Source organism: Ascaphus truei, chromosome 6 (genome assembly GCF_040206685.1).
Source record: "Ascaphus truei isolate aAscTru1 chromosome 6, aAscTru1.hap1, whole genome shotgun sequence".
NCBI lineage: Eukaryota > Metazoa > Chordata > Amphibia > Anura > Ascaphidae > Ascaphus > Ascaphus truei.
Genome location: NC_134488.1, coordinates 59813151 through 59834170, shown reverse-complemented (window position 1 = coordinate 59834170; position 21020 = coordinate 59813151). Strand labels below are relative to the sequence as shown.

The 21020-nt window shown below is 45.6% G+C and overlaps 1 protein-coding gene across 3 annotated transcripts in view; it reads right to left on the bottom strand.

Annotated features, from left to right (window-relative positions):
* The window catches only part of HOATZ (HOATZ cilia and flagella associated protein), a 47239-nt gene that overhangs the window by 7187 nt on the left and 19032 nt on the right, over positions 1–21020 (bottom strand). For 2 of the 3 annotated variants that reach the window (XM_075604386.1, XM_075604385.1), the window contains one exon: positions 230–289. The exons of the other annotated variant lie outside the window; for it this stretch is intronic. In XM_075604386.1, coding sequence (XP_075460501.1) covers positions 230–289 — 60 coding nt within the window. The remainder of the gene's footprint in view (positions 1–229; positions 290–21020) is intronic. 3 annotated transcript variants of the gene reach the window in all.

Below are 21020 nucleotides of genomic sequence, written 5' to 3'. Positions count from 1 at the left end.
ATACATGGTGCAATGATGACCAAAGTCCATGATACATACAAGATAAAATCATGCAATTTGTGTAAAAAATTTGCTCTAAATCTTCACCTTTAGGTGAGCAGTGTAATAATGATCAAGGTCATTTTTTTAAATGAAGTCCTATAAAATATACATATCTCAGCTTTGTTCTCTACAGTATTCATTATTATAACTAAATATTTATAGCATTTTTAAGGCTGCTTAAAATTACCTTGATACGGTCTTCTCTTTGTTTTTTCAGCAGTGCTATAATTTCTTCCCTTCTTTTAGCCTATAACAAAGTAAGCACCCCTGAGTTAGATATAAAGAATATGCTTAGAAGCGCTAGTCCCTATAGAAGCTATACAAACAATATGCAACAATATGCAGAAGGTGAAATTGTGTCAGAGCAGCCAGGAAAACTGGTGTGAACAAAACCAGAAAGGACAGGAAGTACAAATACGAACCAGCACCCACAGAGATTGATAATGCCCAATAAGTGGAAAAAGTGGAAAAGGGGAAAAAGTCCAGTGGGTCCTAATGAATGTGGAATCTCCAATCAATGGGTCTTATTGCTACGGAGTCAATGTATTTGTTTTCGAGCAACGTCGCGTCGCCGTCGCAAGGCACTATAAGCGCAGCCTAAGGGGCACATTCATTAAAGTGCCAGAATGGCTTTTTAAAATGCTAAAGGCCATATTTATTCAGCTGTCTTCTGTTAGTGGGGCGGGACAAAATCTTAACACCCGTTACAATTCAACAGACTGCTATGTGTCTTCCAGCGCTAGAAGGTGTCTTACGGCAGAAGACTGCTTAGTAAACATGGGCCTAAATGGCAATATCACTTGTAATGTCTGCTCCCTATATTCATTAGAAGACTACTCACAAGTCCAAATTGTGCAAAAAAGTGTTATTATGTTAACGATTTTGTATACAAAGCTCACACAATTAAATATTCACACAGTATTCAATAAAATGAGAGAGGAACTGAGGGGAGCCTTGCAAATCTTTTTTTTTTTTACCTACACCCAGGCTGGTGAGATTGAAACATTGGATTAATGCTAGTTATTAATGCAAATGTGTGGCAGGTCTCCCTGGAGCCGCCGCTGATATAAAGCAGAGGAGTTATATGGCATCTGATTCCCGCTTCCTGGATGCTTTCTAATGAGAAAAAGGCTTTAAAAAAGTAATCTGGTAGTTAATCCTTTGGTGGCTCTTCAATGTGCTGTTGGGTTCAACAATAGTATTATAATAAAGATGAGATTTCAAACAATAGACTGGAACATAATTATTCCAGATGGTTAAAAACAGATTGCAAATGAAAATGCCCTGAGTATTTTTTTTTTTTATCATATATTAAATCTGCATAATGCGATTTAATATAATGTCATGGAATGAGGTCTATAATATAACAAATAGAACAGAACAGTGTTATTATCCAGAACAAAGCTACAAAAAACACAAAGATCTCAAATTAAAATATGTGATCACTGTAAAAAAAAAAAATGTAATGTTAGTCTGTACAGAACCTGCACTTTCTTTGCTCACAATCAATGCTACTCACTTGACATGATTAGTTTTGTAAATGCTTACTAGCCAATCCCCATATAGTCAATATATGCTGGGAAAAAGTAAATTAGATTACAAATGTATGAATTAGGTTTATCAGCTGTATTGCTAGTGGTAATGTTAAAGCAGTTAGTGGCAATGGAGAAAAGCGCCTGTATTATCTACTATATATTTTGGAAAACACTGTTTTTCTGTTCGCTATGCATTTGGACACCTCTTAAAATATCATAACCATATTTTGCATGATGGTTCTTGCATGAGACTTAGGAGCAGGTTTTTGTCTATGTTTGGATACAATTGGGTGCCATTTTGAATCAAGATGGCGGACTGAACTTTTAAAAGAACTGGTGGAAAAATGAGGAACAGACCTCAAAGAAACAATGCTCCGTCAATAGCAATGACGAAATAAAGAAATGTTGTAAAGCAAATGTCTCTGATTCCTTCGGTTGTGTCAGCGTGTGTGGGGGATTAAGTTTCGTCTGTGGAGAAGAAACGCGTTAGAGCTGTACACCTTGTATGCCTTCTCGTTTTTTCATGAATAAATAATATTTTTAGTTACTTAGCGCTTGGTTGAGTCCGAGGATTCGGGGAAGCAGTGATCACCATTTCTACCCTTTTTTTTTTTTTTTTAAAAAGAACTGCACTGATTTGAAATAAATTCAGCAGGGTTGTATTGTGTATATACTATATAATGTGTATATAGGTTTCATAGTCTTGGAGCTATGGCTCTGACTGACACACAGGCTCTTTTATTATCATACTTATATAGAATTATACCCAGACACACCATACACAGACAGATACACATAATTTTTTTTTTGTTAAAATATAGTTAAGGTTTGTAAGCAAACCCTTCAAAAGTCTAGAAATTGGTGACACGTAACTTTAACTCCCCCACCCTCATGCTTTGCTGATGTTATCATACAAGACGTGACATATGACGTCACCTATGACATCAGCAATGACATCACATATGAAATCTCGGATGACATGATCCCCTCACATCAGAGAATGGAATCTCATTGAACTTGGCTTGCCCACACCTCATCGAGATCAGAGCATAGGATTTAGCAATGAACTGATGAGAGTATTCCCTGATGAAGTAATCAAGCATTACGAAACGCGTAGGAGTGAGCGTGGACGTTGTTTCTGTGACCCACTGTTGTTGTAGCCATTACTCAGCAGCCACGGGACTTTATTACCTCACCGATCGCCCCGCTGAGGGTTTGTTATACTGATCGATCGTGCGGAGGTGCGGTAACCGCAGTGACGCTGTTTGCCCCGCTGAGTGGTGTTGAGAGCCCTATGAACCGGTCGGCTTGGAGGAGCGGTAAACCGCAGTGATGTCATTTGTTACGGTTTTGCGCTGAGGACTCACAAATTACTTTTCTCTGGTGAGGATCCAGAGAGGAGACAGTGGAGGATGTTAACCTATTCTTTTTCCTCTACAACTTGGACATTGAGTACTGCAGTCTGCTGTGGGGTTTAAAACTTACCTGTTATACTGCTGCTGCTGAAGAAAAGACGCTTTCATCCGGATTGGAGGCAGCTGAATTTAAGGAGTCCCCAAGAAGCAAGTCATCCGCTGTCCAGTTGTAGTAACATGTAACCTGAACATGCCCTGCTCGATTAACTGATTATTTTGTACGTGCAATACTACCACTTATTATTAATTAAATATAATTACTTATTAACCCCATGAGTCGTGCGCTGTTTCATTCTTTTTCAAACCCTTCAAAAGTCTAGAAATTGGTGACACGCAACTTTAACTCCCCCACCCTTTGCTGATGTTATCATACAAGATGTGACATATGACATCACATATGACGTCACCTATGACATCAGCAATGACATAACAAATGACATCTCATATGAAATCTCGGATAACATGATCCCCTCACATCAGAGAATGGAATCTCATTGAACTTGTTGAAATCCTCGAAGAGGTAGGAGCGGAGCACAGCGGAATGGATGCAGGGGCTGAACACCAGGGTAAGTAAAAATCCTTTATTCCACAATCAACATCATGGTGGTGGATAGACAAACTGCATCCATTCCGCTGTGCTCCGCTCCTACCTCTTCGAGGATTTCAACATATGCTGATCATTAGCGTGACGCACGCTGAAGGAACATCCACCTCTACAACCGTGAGTACCCCAGTCTGTTCACAACGGCTGGGGGCTAATCCTCATGCACCCATATGCTTCCTAGGGGACTATACATTGTTCTCAGGTAGTCAGACATTTATTACTGACTTCACCTGGAGATACAGGTCCCGCAGATACAGGAAGGGGTTAATCTTATGGATTAAACGGTGTATACACTATAGAAGATTGTTCCCTCTTGGATATTAGAACATTATCTTGATACTATATCTACATATAATCTTTGCAAAGATTCCCACCTAGCTGAGCACGGTATTCGGGAGTTTATTCTCCTATCTATCACTCTCATTGAACTTGGCTTGCCCACACCTCATCAAGATCAGAGCATACGACTTGGCAATGAACTGATGAGAGAATTCCCGAGCACCTCCAGGTACTTTCAGCTAGTACCCTATATATGAACATTACATGTGTTTCTTTGGTTGACCTCTTAATTAAGGCATTCATTTAATTAGTGCCTTCAAAAGAGAGGAGTTAATTAGCATGAGTGACAAGATAAATCAATGGAAGAGAAATAATGAAGGTAGCTAGTGGGAGCCTCTGTCACAATCTGAGTGTCGGCTCTCTGTGAAAACAAATGTATGTCACTTTCATACTTAAGTGGTGCTAAATCATCAGGCATTTTACAGCCCATTCACATTTTTAGTTTTGTTACAAAATGTTCATGGCAGTGGCCATTTTAACCTCCCAGAGATTCACATTTCAGCAACTGTTATCTATAGAATTCAATTACAAAATGTAATAAGGGTGGTCATGCTTTAAACAGCAGCAAAAGGGCTTTCACACCAGGGGTCCTAATGACCAGGGCCAGATTTGTGTCTTGTTTTACTATCACTACATTCTTTATATCTACAGTGAAAAAAGTGTGTTATCAAATAGCGCTTAAATCTAAATCGTGATCCTATAAGTGAGGATACTATTAAAATAATAAGGTGAATCCAGTGTTACAAGTGATTTCAATAATTCTATAATACTTTAGTGTTACTTCAATCAAAGTGAAAGTGATAATGTGCAAATAAATAATGTATATACAAACAACTTAGTTGGATGCTGCTCAACCTTAGATGAGGATATCTTTCTTTATCCTCGTAGTTAGCCGATGTCCAAGATGATCACGGAGCGCAAAATCATGAAAAATAGAAAAACATATACAAATAGTGCAATGTGTCTTGAACTGAAATTGTGAAATCCAAACTTCATTCATCCAATGAATTTTGTACTCACCGATTAATCTGTGTTAAGATGTACATAAAGGTATCTTTATGTTGTAGTTTTCTCCCATATAGCAGCACCAGTAGTATGCAGTATGCAGCCTATGGAGGTGTCTTCACTGCTTCCAACAATTCAATACAAAAGAAGAACAGACATAGTACAGACTGTAACGCAAACTTGTATCTGCAGTAAAATAGTGCTAATTCCACTCACATGGTTTCAAAGTATAATGCGCAGTTTGATCTATGATCAATGCCACCAGTGGAGGTCCCAAAGCGCTCTCTTTGCTCGGTATACTTGTCTCTCGTCTCCCTCACTTCCGGATTCGCAGGAACTCTTGCGATAGCTCCGGATAGTCAGGTTATGCTGTGTGGAGCTTTCCTCTTGGTGTCATACAACGCGTTTCTCCTCATCCGAGGTTTCTTCTAATACACTATAGCCATGGAGACTGTGATGGCAGATATATCTTTAAATTTTTTTTAAAATCTTGGACTTCTTTTTAGAAAGGAAAGATAGAGGGGGACGTGGTTGAGGATTCACAAGATGGCTGCTTAAGGAGAGAGCTCCCACAGCATGCTAACATAATTCAGATAAAACAGCTAACCAAAAAGGCTGTAAACTCACAAGTAAAAAATTTGACTTCATACTACCTCTGGAATACCACTGAGACAAAAACCTCAAGATTTAGACCACTTTTTGAATAAGTGCGACCCGAGAACAAAAATGGGCCAAGCCACGAGGCTGAATCGGTCCCGATCTCACCATGTACAAATGTCACTCGCCTCCTTGGACAGAGAAGATGGAGACAAAAGCTGTCCCTCACCTGCGAATACACAACAATAGAGGATTTGAAACTCCTGTCAACTAAAAAGGACATAGGAGATCTCTGCACACAGATCAAACAGCTAATGAAAGAGAAAATCAGCAAAATAAGGTCAAACATATCACACATGGGTTTCAGCGTGGCAGACCTTGAGTAGGAAAAAGAAAATATGCAGGCCACACAGGAGCAGCTATGCCAACAGCTGCACACACAATGTATAATCATGCAGGACTTGCAAAGTAAAGTTGAAGACTTGGACTACATGGGCAGAAGATGCAATCTACGGATTAGAGGAGTCCCCGAATCTGTACAAACGGCTGAGATTGATAAATACTTTTAAAATGTATTTTCTCACATACTTGGCACGTACCGGGACAATGATATCCTGATGGACAAGGCACATAGAACCCTAAGGCCTAGACCAAATGAGACGCGCTGCAACAGGGTATTGTGGCTTAGCTACATTACTTCAAAGTCAAGATAGATGTTGTAACAAACGCCAGGACCTTGGGGGCAATTACACATAAAGGCAGTGAAATAATTTTTTTCTATGCAACCCTACAATATTGGAGGGAGCATAGGCCGGTAACTGACCATCTACAAAAAATGAGAGTAAAATACAAATGGGGCTTTCCATTTAAGCTCATTGCCACATTCCAGGGCAAAACAAGGATCCTGAAGACCCTGGAAGATGCGCCCCAGTTCTGGGAGGGCCTAGACCTGACACTACCATCGCCGCAGGAGCACAGAATGGGAGATCATCCCACAAACAGAGGTGTGCTACCCCGTAGGCTGTATTGGAACCTGGTCCATAGGAAGAGAAACAGGAAAGGCCAGGTCCAGGACCCTGTCACCAGGGGACTCGTCCGGAGGATGTTAGAGGAATTCAGGGCCTGCGAACTGACAACCGTGGTGGCTACGACTGGGCCTCCGGTGTGTCCTTCTATCCCCTGATGGCGGTTGCGAGGAACCAATGTGGATCATAGGAACATGCAAAGTTGCTCTGGGATCTTAAGGAACCGAACTGTAAAATATATATATATATACACACACATATATATATAAATAATTCTAGCTCTCTCCCCCATAGCGACACTGCCGCACGAATAGATACAGGGTCTTGGGGGTCTGTACCCTGGGGTTCGAAGCTGGAAAAGAATTAAGCGCACCCAGAGCCCAGCCCGCAGCAGACCAGTTGATCTGTTCCAGCAGCTAGCTGATCTCTTTTGGACCTTTCCTGAGTGTCCTACATGTCCGATACCCACACATATTTGTGAGTTTTTAAATTGTATTAGCTTTTTTGTTAGTAAAACTGTTTTGCACTACACTTTGTGCTTTCATTTTTGAGGTGAATTTGGAAGAGAGCGTCATCCATACAGACCCACGAAAAGGGTTGTTTTCATTGAGCTGGAAAAACCTGCGACACTTCTGAGTGTATCAACTATACATTTGTCCTGGAAATACTGTTTTTAAACTTTATTGCACTATTTGTATTCTTTCCTGTGTTTATCTTTACACATAAACCCCGGGAGGATTTGCGCCCTGTTCTACGTTTGCAAAGCTTCTTAAGCCTATCTGGAAAGTGTTGAAACTGGAGCAGCATTCCACAGGGGTTGTATACATTTCATATATTCACCACTATATTTTTGATTTGTGAAGTCACTTGCGCGTGTTTTCTTTGCACTCCTGAGCTGAGGGCCACACAGGATATCACGGGCATGAAGGTGCCGGAGGATCCGTGGATTACCATCCTGAATAGAGATAATATCCCAAACTACAATCTGAAAAAAATCTTTCATTTTACATTTACTAAACGTGGCAAGACGAGCCTTCCCTTTGCTTTGGAAGCAGCTTCAGTTCCCACACTTGGGGTCTGGCTTCCAGGGTTTGGGAGACCTATAATATGGAGAGACATACGCACCTCTGACACAACATGGGAAACTTTGACACTACATCGTATCAATGGATCTTCCACAGTAGCATCAGTGTAACGTTAACAAATTAGAACTGGGCCTTAAGTACCATCTAGCCATACTTAGCAGGCAATTTGGAGTGAGGGATGGTGGGGGATACCCCGACTTGTATGGAAGGTAGAGGGGCGCAGGGAAGTAACCCGGTACACTCAAGACCCTGGGAGATATGACATGTTAGATTATGTCCTGATCCTAAGTTTACTCCTTTTGTAGGGTATTCACTCTATTTCTCTTTCGCCCCTTTTTTAAATTTACTTTACTTTGTCTGGGTTTGTCCTTTTATTATCTATTTACATATGTACCATCCGTACGTACCATTTTGGTGATTATCGGACACAAATAACTCTAAAATAAGAGGCCCGGTGGTTTACCGAGGTCCTCAGGCCTATACTGGGAATAGTGCTGCATGGGTCTGTTAACTGTCTATATGACTTAATACGTAAAGGAAATGTTTAACTGATTTTTTGTTTATTTTGTACATTTTCTATGTCTTTGGGAAACGTAGAAAAGGTTTACAGGGATATATCAAATAAGTAAAGATGGGAAGGATGTTGATCCAGGGATACATCTGATTGCCATAATTTGGAGTCAGGAAGGAATTAATTTTTCTCCTTATAAGACATCATTGGATGATGTTTCACTGGGGGTTTTTGTTTGCCTTCCTCTGGATCAATATACTGTAAGTACAAATATAGGATAAGTATCTGTTGCCTAAATTTAACATAGGTTGAACTCAATGGACATAGATCTTTTTATTCAACCTCATCTACATAGTAACTATGTACTATAACTATGTTACTAAGGAGGCATCATAGGAAGTGATCACAGAATAATGCTACTTGACCCCTTTGAGTGCCGTAGCCCCCTCAGGACGTCACTGAGCAGTCTTTTTCATTAAGATTGCGTTAAGCGCTCCTAACGTGATCACCCCAAGCAAAAGGAGCCAAGGCCCATAATGTAGCTACTACCACATGGCGCCCCTGCTGTGCCAGACATGACGTGGTAGCCAGTGGTCGACAAATCACCCAAAAATCTACTCGCCGAACAAAAAAAATCTACCCGCCACCTAGTCCCGCCCCCAACCCCGCCCTGGTCCCGCCCCCAACCCCGCCCTGGTCCCGCCCCCAACCCCGCCCTAGTCCCGCTTTAAAAAAATAAAAAAATAAATTGAATAAATTCCTAGTAAGAACAACATTCGTTTTTGACATAAGTTTATTTATTGTATTACATTATACTACAATTAGTCCTGTTTACGCGTGTGTGTGTGTGTGTATGTGTGTGTAAATGTCGGATTTACAAAAAAAAGCCAGATGTGAATGACTAATTTCCTGCATCCTTTATCCAGTGTCTGGATGCCCCCACTTCACAATATCTAAAGCAGCAATCCCACCTGGGATCTTACCTGATTCGCAGTCCCTCAATGTCCAGGTACCTCATTCCCGCAATGTTATAAGTTGGAGGGGAGGTGTTTTCTACCTGTCTTCTGGGTTAGGGGGGATTCCGATGTCTCCCTTCTGAAGCTTGAGAGTCAAATCTGGAAGAAAGCAGTATAGGTTATTTTGGTGTAGTATAGGACAGTTAAGATATATAGGGTAAATAAGATATCCAGATACAGAGAGGGGAGAGAGAGAGAGAGAGGGGAGAGAGGGGAGAGAGAGAGAGAGGGGAGACAGAGAGAGAGGGGAGAGAGACAGAGACAGAGAGGGGAGAGAGACAGAGAGTGGGGAGAGACAAGAGACAGAGAGGGGGGAGAGAACACACACACACACACACACATTCTCCCATATACACACACACACACATTCACACACACACACACACACACACACACACACACACACACACACACACACACACACACACACACACACACACACACACACACACACACACACACACACACACACACTCTCCCATATATATACACACACACACACACACACACACTCTCCCATATACACACACACATTCTCCCATATATACACACACACACTCTCTCTCTACACACACGGGGGGGGGAGAGAGGAAAGGCTGCGACCAGCACCACCACCACCACGCTCCCCCCCCCCCCCCGCCCGCGGGCTGACATGGGGACCGGGAGGAAGCAGGGACCTGGGGGGACATCCCCGCTCCCATCTCCCGCCCCGCGGGCTGACACGGGGGGAAGCGGGGACCAGAGGGGATATCCCTGCTCCCATCTCCTGCCCCGCGGTCTGACACTGGTACCGGGGGGAAGCGGGGACCTGAGGGGACATCCCTGCTCCCATCTCCCGCCCCGCGGGCTGACACGGGGGGAAGCGGGGACCTGAGGGGACATCCCCGCTCCCATATCCCGCCCCGCGGTCTGACACGGGGGGAAGTGGGGACATGAGGGGACATCCCCGCTCCCATCTCCCGCCCCGCGAGCTGACACGGGGACCAGGGGGAAAGGAACACCCCCGCTATCACCTCCCGTTCAGCGGGGACAGCGAGGTGGGGGGACGGGGAAAAACTGCAGCCACGGGGACCGGAGAAGAAACACCACCGCTATCACCTCCCGTCCCGCGCAGGCAGCGAGGGGGACGGGGACATCGCGGCAGGCAGCAGAGGGAGTGCGATAGGCGTGCGGGAGGCAGCAGAGGGAGTGCGATAGGCATGGGGAGGCAGCAGAGGGAGCGCGGGAGGCAGCAAAAGGAGTACGTACTTCCAGCAAGATCGCCATGATCGAGCGTGGTGCGCGGGCTCGTATAGAGCCTGGCCGCGCGCCCACAAAGCCTGGGAGCGCACGCCAATCAGCAGTCAGGTAGGGGGAGTTTTTTTTTTTTTTCAGCGCGAGCAGGGAAAATTTCAAAAAACAAATACGTTTGCTGCTTGGGCCAATAGGAGCTCGCCCAGATGTTAAATCCACTCGCCCCGGGCGTGCAGATGTATAGGATTGTCGAACACTGGTGGTAGCTACATCATGGTACACCCAAAGGGTTAATATATGTTAATTCTGCCAATAAACATGCTGAAAATATAAAGTACCAAGTATGTCCAAAAAAAGAAATAAAAAATGCACGCACATTCATTTACAACATTTATGTTTACAAAATGATTAATTTTATTTAAAGATAGCTGTTATTCTATTAATGATACAGCTGTTATTGAACTTAACATAGTGGATATACATTTTGATTCTTTATTGAGCTCTTGTAATTAGTCTTGCGCTTCTGTTTTGATTTTGATTTAGCAGACAACTCTCATAAATATTGTGATTTGAAAACTTGGCACTGTCCGTCCCATCCACCGCTGTAAAAAGTTGAAGACACAAATTACATAAACATTGCCTCTCGGCGGATCCGATTTAGAAAGGAAGGTTTAATGCCTAGTAATGGATGAAAAGCACTACAGTGCAATTAATTGGAAATGACCATTTGCTGACTTGCAAAATACAGAGAGCTGCAAAGCTCAGCTTCTTGTGAAGCCCACTAGAGAGATTCTTTCATTTGGCTGTTGTCCCGGGCCTCGCAATGCACTCTTTTTACATTAAAGAGAGAAAAATTGTACTGGAATGACAGAAAATGTGCCAGCTATCACAGCACGTGGTCTGAGTGTTATATATTGCTGGAGCTAAATTGGATGCAGTGCACATAAAACAGATATGCATGATATAAGCTTAATGCAATCAGCATTTTACAGCCATTCCCATCCAGAAACCCCCATTGAAGTGTGTGGGTATTTTCGATGCAGAAAGGCAGCTTCAGCATATATATAGGATTACCTCCTGTATCATTTAACCCCTCAGTGCCCTGTAGACATACAGTATATGTCAGGAAGGTTGGCAAAGTGGGGGCCCTTATGACTACACTATAGCGACATGGGGTTTTGCTCGTTCTCTTGTAGGGGGGGGGGGGGGCGTTCACGATCATCTCTCAATATGGGCATTGCCTGCAAACTAAACGTAATTTGAGGGACCTTCCTTTTACATCAAGAGAGGCAGGAAGAAATTGAGTGAACGCTCAGGAAAGCCATCTCGTAATCGCTAGTGCAGGAGGGTCAGTGGCTACAGAGGTGGCAGGATCCTTCTGCACTAATGGGCTAAAGAGTGCAGTCCCTCCTAGGACCATAATGAACCAATGATAGTGGCATGTTAAAGGGGCTAAATGCAGGCGATTTACACATTTTTCACACAAATCAGAAGCCTGAATGTGTTATACACCTTTTTATTTTTACATGGAAAAGGAGAAAAATTGGAGGATTTTGATGAACTTTGTGATATCACTATGTGCTGAACAAGAGTTTGCACAGGCAAAGCCCACTCTCTCTTCCCTTCTTATCTTATATTGGCCCTCTAACAGGGACTTTTAGTGTGGTCTAAAAGTAGGGGAAACACTTGATTGACAATTTAGAGGCCTTGTTAAAATGACGTTTTGAAGTTGTCTTATCCTAATCTTTTTAATTAGGTTCTTTGATGTCTAATAATGACAGAGTTTTTAATTAAACTGCATTTGGAGCACTATTGCACAGATACTCCCATTGAAGTCAATGGACGATAGTGTCCCATTTGGCACCAGCACAGTTTAATATAGATACCCTAAATGAGAGGGGTTTAGCAGCCTTATTAACCTTTTCAGTGCCCAGGAGCAATCACATGATGTGAAAGTGCCTAGGGGTCCATTGGCACACTGCAGGTGCCGGACCACACAGTTTAATTCCCTCACTGATTTTAGAGAGGTGGAATCGGACACACTGCTGCATAGTGGTGAAGAATTCCTCGGACTAAGGACAGCGGCATATTTAACCCTTTGGGTGCCCTAAGCTACTACTTCATGGGGTCTGGCACACCAGGAGCCCCAAGACATAGTAGCTACGTCATAAATGACTTGCTCGTTTTTGTAGGGGAGATCGCGTTCTGAACGTGAATTAACAGGAAGAGGACTCTTCTATTCCATCATCAGTGACGGAGCAACCACATGATTGCTTCGGAGAAGCAGTTATAGAGGTCCTGCACCCTTCACCAAGGCATTTAAATTAAATGCCGGGGGAGGCGTGAGTCCTCTGTAACGTCCCTTACGTGTCTTCGGCAATGATAACGAGCGTCAAATGATGCTGCAGGGTCATGTGATGTGACGTCACAGGACCCGTGACGTCATTTGACGCCGTGTTCTAAGCCAGGGGGGCTTACTACAAAAACTTTGCGCACCCCTGCCTTATGGCATTCAGAGAATGCCATCAATACTAGTTTTTCCAAGAGGCTATCACATTGCTCTATCACAACAGTGAATGCCATCAGAGTGAAAGTGGATCTCCTTACCCATCCTTTCATATCATTGAGGGCCGCTTGTGACCGCTACCCTAAGGCTGCGATCCCAGTCAGCACTGCAGCACATGCGCCCGGCAGGGGGGCGGCGCATGCACAGCGCTTGACCGCGATCTGGGAGAAGACTGCAGTGTTTGCGACCGGGGAGGGGGGGCGTGGCTGGGGGTTTCCAGGGGCGTAGCCATGCCCTCAAGCGGCTGGTCTGCCCTCATTGGCTGAACCGCTGGTGGGGGCTTGGCCACGCCTCCGTCGCAGACTGTGAACTCAATTTCCCTGTCTTTAGGAAAATGTTGTAGTATAGCGCAGCTGCCCCTTCTGCGCGAAGGTGTGTACTGGGCCCTGCCCCATTGAGGGGCGGTGCTTGTACGCAGAGCGCACGCCGAGGCCTTCGCTGTAGAAGGCACTGGGACCGCAGCCTAAGCGATCATGTGGTCTCGATCCCAGAAGAATGTTGCTTATCTTCCAGGATGCTATGGTTTAATCAGCGATACGTACATTAATGGCGCTATACAAGTAAAAATATACATACATACATAATGGTGCATAATGAAAATGGGCAATCCTCCTCAAAATTAACTCAATGGTAACCACTGATGTAAAAGAAAAAAGTGGAGAATTATTTCTAAACAAGCCTTACAGACCTACGGTATTCATTTAACTGTGAAATTGCCAATGCAATAATCACCTGAAAATTTGGCATTTTGCCATATTCATTAAGAATTCTGTATTCATACAAATCGCATCATTTGACCTCTCAATTGCATGTGGTTTTTCGCCCAATTTGGTGGAGAAAGACTAATTTAGGAGAAGACACATTTTGCTTACACACCGCTCTCTCTCGTCAGCAAAAGCGTATTGACCGGTTGACCTGCCAACTAGCAGCTTAAGGAGTAGCTTCGGGATAATGTCATTTTGCGAGTTTGCTCCATTTGTATACCACATGTAATTACATAGCCGGTAAAAAATGAGTGCAAATAACAGCCGTTTTCCCCACGGTATGGACACGCAAGCTTCATGAATAGGGCAAGATGCAAATCTGTGTTTTCACCAAGAAATTCACTTATTGATATTTAACAAATGGGCCCCCTAAAAAGTACGGATTTATAAGATCTGTGGCTTATTATTGTTATAGGACTCTCTGGTAGCTATTTACTCTCCCAGAATCCCCAGATTGTCTCATCATCGCTATTTATTGGCTTCCAAGTGAGGTCAGTGACATCGATCAGACTAGCATTAAGCCTCATCCAATTTTATCCGTCATATTGCTCTATCTCAGAAAGGTCCAAGGAAGATTAGTTTGGCTGAAATAATTTGGATAGACGCCCTTTCAAAACATAACGGACATTTCTTTAAGAGTTATGGGGCATGCATGTTAAGAGGGTGTTTTTAGTTTTCCGTTTTGATGAATTATTCATTAAATCATATATATATAATATATATATATATATATATATATATATATATATATATATATATATATATATACACAGTGTTCGACAAACCTATACATTTGCTCGCCCCGGGCGGGTGGATTTAACTCCCGGGCGAGTAACTATTGGCCCAAGCAGCACACGTGTTTTTTTTTTAAATTCCCCCGTTCGCGCTGAAATTTCCCTGCTCGCGCTGAAAAAAAAAACCAAAAAAAACTCCCCTACCTGACTCCTGATTGGCACGCGCTCCAGGCTTTGTGGGCGCGCGGCCAGGCTCTATATGAGCCCGCCCCCAACGAGCGGCCATTCTGCCTGGAGCTCTGTTGGAGGGTAAGTACTCTCCATGCTGCGGCCCCTCTGCTCCTTCCCTGCGATCCCCCTGGTCCCCACATGGCTCCCTACTCCCCACCGCGGAAGCTCTCCTGTCCCCTGCTCCTGTCCCATTCCCCTCCTCCTGTCCCCTCCTCCTGCTCCTGTCCCCTGCTCCTGTCCCCTGTCCCCTCCTCCTGCTCCCTTCCCCTTCCCCTCCTCCTGTCCCCTTCCCCTCGATCCACCGATCGATGTCAGGGGCGGGAGGTCCCCGCTGCTGCAGCCCGGTTGGCTTGCGGGGGGGGGGGCTCGGCCCTCACCACGTGCCTCCCATGCGTCCCCTACCTTCATGATGGCGCAGCCGCCGCATGAGGTGGGGGGATGTCGGCCTGGCCCCCCCCCCCCGCCACGAGCATCATGCCGCCGCGGGCTGGGGGGGAAGAAGCAGCCTGCAGCTTGGCCAGGCACTGTGACATGCCGGCGTGGGGAGCAGGGCAGTGGCGGCCACGGCGGGGCTGACTGTCACCTGGGGCGCCCAGTGGGGGATACCTGCTGATTGGGGGGGGGGATGTCGGCCTGCCCCCCACACGAGCGGGAGATGGGCGCGGGTGGGTGGGGGATTTGCGTGGTGCTGGTCGCGGCCTTTCCCCCTGTGTGTGTGTGAGAATGTGTATGTGTGTGAATGAATGTATGTGTGTATGGGAGTATGTGTATGTGTGTGACACCAGAGGTCCCCCCCAGTCAGTAACCCCCCCCCCCCCCCCAGTCAGTAACCCCCCCAGTCAGTAACCTTCCCCCCAGTCAGTCAGTCACCCCCCCCCTGTCAGTCACCCCCCAGTCAGTGTCAGTCACCCCCCAACCCGTCAGTGTCAGTCACCCCCCACCCCCAGTCAGTGTCAGTCACCCCCCACCCCCAGTCAGTGTCAGTCACCCCCCACCCCCAGTCAGTGTCAGTCACCCCCCACCCCCAGTCAGTGTCAGTCACCCCCCCCCCACCCCCAGTCAGTGTCAGTCACCCCCCCACCCCCAGTCAGTGTCAGTCACCCCCCCACCCCCAGTCAGTGTCAGTCACCCCCCCACCCCCAGTCAGTGTCAGTCACCCCCCCAACCCCAGTCAGTGTCAGTCACCCCCCACCCCCAGTCAGTGTCAGTCACCCCCCCACCCCCAGTCAGTGTCAGTCACCCCCCCACCCCCAGTCAGTGTCAGTCACCCCCCCACCCCCAGTCAGTGTCAGTCACCCCCCCCACCCCCAGTCAGTGTCAGTCACCCCCCCACCCCCAGTCAGTGTCAGTCACCCCCCCAACCCCAGTCAGTGTCAGTCACCCCCCCCACCCCCAGTCAGTGTCAGTCACACCCCCCACCCCCAGTCAGTGTCAGTCACCCCCCCACCCCCAGTCAGTGTCAGTCACCCCCCCACCCCCAGTCAGTGTCAGTCACTCACCCACCCAGTCACCCCTGCCCCACCCAGCCACTCACCCAGCCTCTCTCTCTGTGTATCACCCACCCTCTGTGTGTGTCACCCACCGTTTCTCTCCTCTGTCTCCCCCACACTCTCTCTCCCCCCCCACACACTCTCTCTCCCCCCCACACTCTCTCTCCCCCCACAATCTCTCTCTCCCCCCCACACTCTCTCTCTCCCCCACACTCTCTCTCTCCCCCCCCACACGCTCTCTCTCCCCCCCACACGCTCTCTCCTCCCCCCCCCCCCCACACTCTCTCTCTCTCCCCCACACTCACTCTCTCTCCCCCACACTCTCTCTCTCTCCCCCCACTCTCTCTCTCTCTCTCTCTCTCTCCCCCCCACTCTCTCTCTCTCCCCCCCACACTCTCTCTTTCCCCAACACTCTCTCTCCCTCTCTCCCCCACACTCTCTCTCCCTCTCTCCCCCACACACTCTCTCTCTCTCTCCCCCACACACTCTCTCCCCCACACTCTCTCTCCCCCCCACTCTCTCTCTCTCCCCCCCACACTCTCTCTCTCCCCCCCACACTCTCTCTCCCCCCCACACTCTCTCTCCCCCCACACTCTCTCTCTCCCCCCCCACACTCTCTCTCTCCCCCCCCACACTCTCTCTCTCTCCCCCACACTCTCTCTCTCTCCCCCACACTCTCTCTCTCTCCCCCACACTCTCTCTCCCTCTCTCCCCCACACTCTCTCTCTCTCTCCCCCACACTCTCTCTCTCTCTCTCCCCCACACTCTCTCTCCCTCTCTCCCCCACACTCTCTCTCCCTCTCTCCCGCTCTCCCCCACACTCTCTCTCCCTCTCTCCCCCACACTCTCTCTCTCCCCCACACTCTCTCTCCCCCACACTCTCTCTCCCCCACACTCTCTCTCTCCCCCCCCCCCCACTCTTTCTCTCCCCCCCACTCTCTCTCTCTCTCCCCCACACTCTCTCTCTCTCTCCCCCACACTCTCTCTCTCTCTCCCCCACACTCTCTCCCTCTCTCCCCCACACTCTCTCTCCCTCTCTCCCCCACACTCTCTCTCCCTCTCTCCCCCACACTCTCTCTCCCCAACACGCTCTCTCCCTCTCCCCAACACTCTCTCCCTCTCCCCCACACGCTCTCTCCCTCTTCCCCACACTCTCTCTCTCTCTCCCCCACACTCTCTCTCTCTCTCTCCCCCACACTCTCTCTCTCTGTCACTCCCACACTCTCTCTCTCTGTCACTCACACTCTGGATCTCTTATTTACCCTATATATCTTAACTGCCCTATACTACACCGAAATCTTAACTACCCTATACTGCTTTCTTCCAGATCTGGCTCAAGCTTCACACGGAAGACATCGGAACCCCCCCCTAACCCAGAAGACAGGTAATGAACACCTCCCCAATGTATAACATTGCGGGAATGAGCGTACCTGGACATTGAGGGACTGCGGATCAGGTAAGATCCCAGGTGGGATTGCTGCTTTAGATATTGTGAAGCGGGGACATCCAGACATTGGTTAAGGGGTTCAGGAAACTAGTCATTCACATCTGGCTTTTATTTCTAGATCTGACATTTACACACACACATGTAACAAGGACTAATTGTAGTATAATGTAATACAATAAATACATTTATGTCAAAAACGAATGTTGTTCTGACTAGGAATTTATTAAATGTATTTTATTTATATATTTTATTTTAAAGCGGGGTTGGGGGCGGGACTAGGGGCGGGGTTGGGGGCGGGACTAGGGGCGGGGTTGGGGGCGGGACTAGGTGGCGAGTAGATTTTTGGGTTGGGCGAGTAGATTTTTGGGTGATTTGTCGAACACTGTATATATATATATATATATATATATATATATATATATATATATATATATATATATATGCAAAAAACAAAAGAAAAACAGGCGCACTCCTAGTGTAATAAAGTATAAAAAGTTTTTATAGGACTGTAAAATATAAAAAACGCACTCACAAACAGAGTAAAATTAAAATCATGTATGAGATATACTCAATCGCCTGAGAGCTGCAGGGGGTCCACGACAAAACGTCCCGTTGATGCCACCTCTGGTGTGTCCGATATAGCAGGATGTATTGGTGCTTCAGGAACCGGATGATGTCAGACTCAGTGTCTTGGTCAGAGACTCCCTCCGGCTACACCTCCTTCAGCTACCACTGCTCACCAGCAGACAACCGCAGTACCGGAATGACGGCAGTCCCATGCAAATTAGCAATAACCTCAGAACAGAATAAAACAACACTAAGTGTGTGATGTCAGCCGCCGTTCCGCCACATCCGGCATCCCCGGTGGGAACTATAGTCATCTGGTGGTGTGTTCCCGGGGAAGGAGTTCGTGGAGAGCCTGATGCCGTGAGTCCCTGCTGGACGGTTACTCACAAGGGCTAGATCGGATCCGGTGGAGCTGCAGAGCAGTGGAGCAGAGGAGCAGATGTTTGCTGTTATTTGGAGCATGAGTATAATCTCATAAACTGCATTTTTATCTTCTATGTTTGTGAGTTCTATTTATGAGCTTTTTTGGGAAATTAAATTATTTTTGCACAGTAATGCACTTGGATTGGACGCTTTTTTCTTTTCTTTTTTCTATGCAGGTGGAGAGGGAGGTCGTTGTGCCCTTGTAAGGAGGCTGCCTTTATCCTAATAGTGCCTTTTTTTTCTTTGCATTGGACTGATGTTCTCATGGACTTTCAAGGACTGTTTGTGTAGTTTGTATTCATCACATGAAAGAGGGTCCACAGCACACCTTTGTGTAATAATTTATGTACAATTTATTTTATTTTTCATTGATTTTTTACCAGTAAGAGTTTATTTATTGGTATATTGTATTAGGTTTTTGACTAGGTTTTATTTTTCTCTATTTTTTGCTATCAAACAACACCCAAGCGCAGTCCCTAATGTTATATATATATATATATATATAAGGGAGCGTCATCACGTCAGACGCAGGGACATTGACGTCATCACCGTGCGCTGGGACTGACTGACCCGCGCGATTGCTGCAGAGGCTTCCCATCTCGGAGCTACTTTAGAGGACTCCAAAACAGGCAGAGAGGAGATCATCTACCCTGGACTTTGATCGGGACATCATCCTGGGACTGCAAAGACCAAGACACTGCAGCTTCTGACTGGATGGTGGTGATTATATATCACAATATGCTTGTTATTATTGTACCTTTGTAAGTGCAATTCTTATCCCCCCTTTCCCCTCCCCCTCATTAAATTGTACTATTTTACGCTATGGGCGTGCGCTCTCTCTTCCCCTTTTTCATATATATATATATATATATATATATATATTTGTCTTTAGCGCTTTTCATTCTCTGTAGTTTTCTAGATAAATACTTTATGTGGAATTGATCTAATCCTGGAGTGGTCAATTCCAGTCCTCCAGGACAACCAACAGGCCAAATATTGGGGATATCTCTGTTTTACCACGTGGCTCAATCAGTGATTCAGTTGTTGATTGAGCCACCTGTGCTGAAGCAGGGATATCACCAACACCTGACCTATTTGTGGCCCTTGAGGACTTGAGTTGGCCACCCCTGATCTAATCTGTTCCATTTTCTTAGACTCATTGTCATAAATAAAAAGATTAAATACCCTTGACTTTTGATTGCTCTAAAACGCAAAGCATTCATTATTCTACATTAACATCATACTGCAAAGAGGATAACTATGTACAGCTGATAGAATCCATTTGTAATCGAATTGAGATTATGGAAATCAGGGCAGTCTATACTTGTTTAGTTTAAAATATGCATAGAAAACAGGCATTACAATGTGTAATTCTCTGGATAGCTTTAACCCCTCTAGTGCTAAAGGTTCCTGTAATGCACTCTTACAGTATTATTATCATCATCTTTGTTTTGTATGAGGCCAACATATTCCGCAGCACAGTACAATATGGGAGGGAAAACAATAACATGTATGACAAAAAAGAGAACGATATATGTGAAGACAAACTGAGACAATACTGTACGAAGGAGGTCCCAGGCCCCAAGGAGCTTACAACCTAGAAGGGGAGTGAAGACACAAGGATTAGGGTTATGGGAGTTTCTTAGCAAGGATTTACATAACATTCCATTGCTTTGTTTATTCCATTGTATTATATGAAGTTATAGAATGCATATGTTATAATGAGGTTTCTTCTGGACGTCTTCTATTTCACATAATCCTATAACATAATCTAAACCGTCAGTTGTAAAAAAGATAGTCAACAAATGTCATCCTTTTGACCGGACACAAGCAAATAAATAAATCAACTATATAAACATTTCTGCGTGTTATGGTTCATTTTGATATAGTTGAATTTCTTACGTTTTGATAATTACTACTGCAAATATTACTTGGGGGATCGTTTATCAAAGCCTCTCAATTGCAAAGCTGGAGCAATTTATCAAATAGATTTATCAAAGTAAAATTCCCCATTGGTTTCTTTGGGAAGACCACGAGACTTTGCTAAATAACATCAGTTGTGTCCTTAGCATGAATTCTGAATCTTCTGCTTTGCTCTCTCGAAAGAACAAACTTGAGCTATAAAGTGTTTTCACGCAGGTACAATGAAGAGATATGATGAATTAGAAAGATTCCAGGCAACATTGAGGAGAGTGGGATCTGCGCAGCAAGAGAGACAAATGAGAGCTTTCTTGCATTTGAGCCAACACAGATGTAGGTGGGTTGTATTTTATTAGTTGTTGTCTAGTACTATGTTTGTGGTTACAGGGCCGCAGACAGGAAATGAGGGAGGGGTAGCTGGTCCCACCCAGCGAGTCTATTTTGGAAGTTGGGCCCAACAGGAAGGCGCGC